This window comes from Gavialis gangeticus, unplaced genomic scaffold, assembly GCF_001723915.1.
Source record: "Gavialis gangeticus isolate Ggan-Ray unplaced genomic scaffold, GavGan_comp1, whole genome shotgun sequence".
In the NCBI taxonomy this organism is placed as follows: domain Eukaryota; kingdom Metazoa; phylum Chordata; order Crocodylia; family Gavialidae; genus Gavialis; species Gavialis gangeticus.
This window is the reverse complement of record NW_017728992.1, coordinates 129,151,162-129,153,854: the sequence shown is the minus strand read 5'-3', so window position 1 is coordinate 129,153,854 and position 2,693 is coordinate 129,151,162. Positions and strand designations below refer to the sequence as shown.

The following is a 2,693-nucleotide window of genomic DNA, read 5'->3' as shown; positions in this document are numbered from 1 at the left end:
ACCCACCCCCACACCGCTGCACACCCCACATACTATACAAGAGTAAGACTACATTTTGAGCTATTATGCAATCATTTCTACACACAAAGCACAAACACATAGGTATCAGGACAAAAATATATTTTTAATTGAATTAAAATATATTATGGGCATTAGATTTTTAGTAAACAAACTTTTTTTTCCCATTCTAAGATAGCAAACCCTCTTCTCCAAAGGAGTACTTCCAGGGGCAAGGGGAGGGACTTCTGGTGGCAAGGGTCAGAGGTCGAGGGTGGGACTTTCAGTCCCAAGATGGTGACCAGGGGGTGGGGCACCTGTCAAGGGGCAGGGTTACCTTAGCAGCTTGCCAAAACTCGCTAAGCGGCCCTCCGCCCAAAATAATTGCCGACCCCTGCTCTAAGAGGCCTTTGTGGTCATGTGGTCTGACCTATATAAAATGAATCACTGGACTTCCTTGAATTAATTTCTGCTTAAACTGGAGCATCTCTTGTGGACAGCCCTAAGTGCAGTATTGTTCCCCTTTGCTGTACTTCGGATATAGTACAGAGAGCAGATTATTGGAAGGTCATAAACTTCTTTGCTTACATAGGCAGAAGTAGGTCTCTTCTACCCTTTTCTGGCTCATCTAGATCTCATATCGCTCCAAGCTGGATGTTTCTATCTGGATTCTTATTCAGGGCTGGAAGGCACTTTATACGTTCTGATTTTTCACATATTTAAATATGCGTTGCTTTACCATTATGTACACTTAAACTACCTAGGTTGGAAGTAATACTGTTGGCTAGTCTTTTGCACAGACATACTGTAACCTGTTTAACATATAAGCATTTAGCACATACTTTTCAGAGCGGTAAACTGTTACCTTAATGTTTTCAGTATGTCTTTCCTATAAAGCAAGCATGGGTGCCATGCACTAATTGGAACAGAAACTGAAGTACTAATTATCAGGGAACTGAAAGGTTTGGGCATGAACCTCAAGTGCATGCAAAACAAACTAAACAAAAAAATACTGCTTTTCCAGAGGGATTATCTCTGTTTCGGGAATCTCTTGCTCAGATACCACCAGCAGATGGAGTTCTGTTTCCTCTGTTTTTAGGCTAGAAATGTGCTAACCCTGCAGGACAAAAAAGAAGTCTATGAAATTTGGTTCTCGATATATCAAAATCTTGTTAGCTTGCCTTTTAAAATAACAAATAGATATTGGCAACTGTGACTAAATTGCTTTGCATCACTTTTCACATCTGGACAGTTGTGGAGATTCATAGGGTTATGGGCACCGTGAACTCCTAAGACAGCTGAATAACTCAGAATACAATGACAGGTACTTCAGTGTTTAGCCAACAATAAATTTATGCTTGTTTTTCAGCTGCAAGACCACCATAGAAGCTATACACGGATTGATGTCTCAGGTTATTAAGGATAAACTTTTTAATCAAATTAATATTGCTTGAAGTGCATCGCCAATTGATATGGATCTCCAGCATAGAACTAGTTATGGTTCTTTCTTTCATTTGGACTTGTTCAGTTTTGGAATTAGTCAGAGCGGAAAAATATTCAGTTAATTTGTAGTACTTTAAATATTTCCCATCTTCTTGCCCACTTTTAAAGAACAAGATGTCCTGAAATATATTGTAACTGTTCTCTACCATCAGACACAACCACTTTGGATAATTGCTCCGAAAGAAGAAAAAATGTAACTTGCTTGGTGTTATCCTTTAGTATTTATCTCTCTTATCAATCTGCAATAAAAAGGTGTTTTAAAAATGAACATTTTTTTTTGGAATGGTTTATCGCGTGATTTTTATTCATTTTTCTCCAGTTTTGCCAGAGATGTTTTTCAAATTTCCCTAGATTGCAGGCAGCTGAGACCAGTTAAGAATTGTATTTCTGTTTAGAACATACTACATATGCTTTCCAACTCCTCTTCTAATATAAGTTAACCTAAAATGTTCCAAGATTTTTTAATGTAGTTCAAAATAAAAACCTAATTGAAGCATTAGCAAAGCATTAGCTTATTTTTACAGGCTGATTCAATAAGTGTCCTCTTATACCAGGTGTGTTAAATGTAAATGTGTGGGCCAGATCCAGCCCACAGAGTGAGTTATCTGGCTAGAAAGAAGCTCTGTGGACCAGATTCATTCTGCAGACCATATGTTTGATGCTCCTGATCCAAACATTTGAATGGACTTGGAATAAAGAAAGGTTGGAAGGGACTTCAGAGGGTCATCCATTCCACTGCCAGTTCAAAGCAAAATTATTCCCATCTAAGCCCACCCAGGCCCCCTCCCCCCAAAAAAGCAAAATAGTTTACTTGTGGCTACACAGTGGGAATTTTGCTAATACCCACTGTGTGAACCCAGTGTGTTTCATAGAAAAGGCAGTGATAAGCAGGGATTCTGGTTTTCTCTGATTTAAAAGAAACCCCAATTTTGTGTTAAAGTAACCCCAAAAACTTTATTCTATATGCATTAAAAACTAAATTTAAGCTCATGAGCAGGAAGGGTTTGAGAAAAATCTAAACAGCAAAAGATTTGCAGCTGAAATACTACTTTCCACTTTTATTTTTTTCTTTTCAAAAGCTGTATTTTCTATTAAAACATGCTTATTGTCTCATGCATCCTCTTTCTAGAAGGTTTTGATGCTGTATGTACATAGTCCTTCATAATTAAAGGACTGTATTTTTGAGTTAATTT

General features: G+C 37.8%; 1 protein-coding gene across 1 annotated transcript in view; it reads left to right on the top strand.

Annotated features, from left to right (window-relative positions):
* COPS5 (COP9 signalosome subunit 5) overlaps window positions 1-1,768 on the top strand; it is a 21,999-nt gene extending 20,231 nt beyond the window's left edge. Inside the window, exon 8 of the mRNA XM_019527759.1 lies at window positions 1,367-1,768. Coding sequence (XP_019383304.1) covers window positions 1,367-1,451 — 85 coding nt within the window. The 3' untranslated portion in view covers window positions 1,452-1,768. The remainder of the gene's footprint in view (window positions 1-1,366) is intronic.
* The last annotated feature ends 925 nt before the right edge of the window (window positions 1,769-2,693 follow it).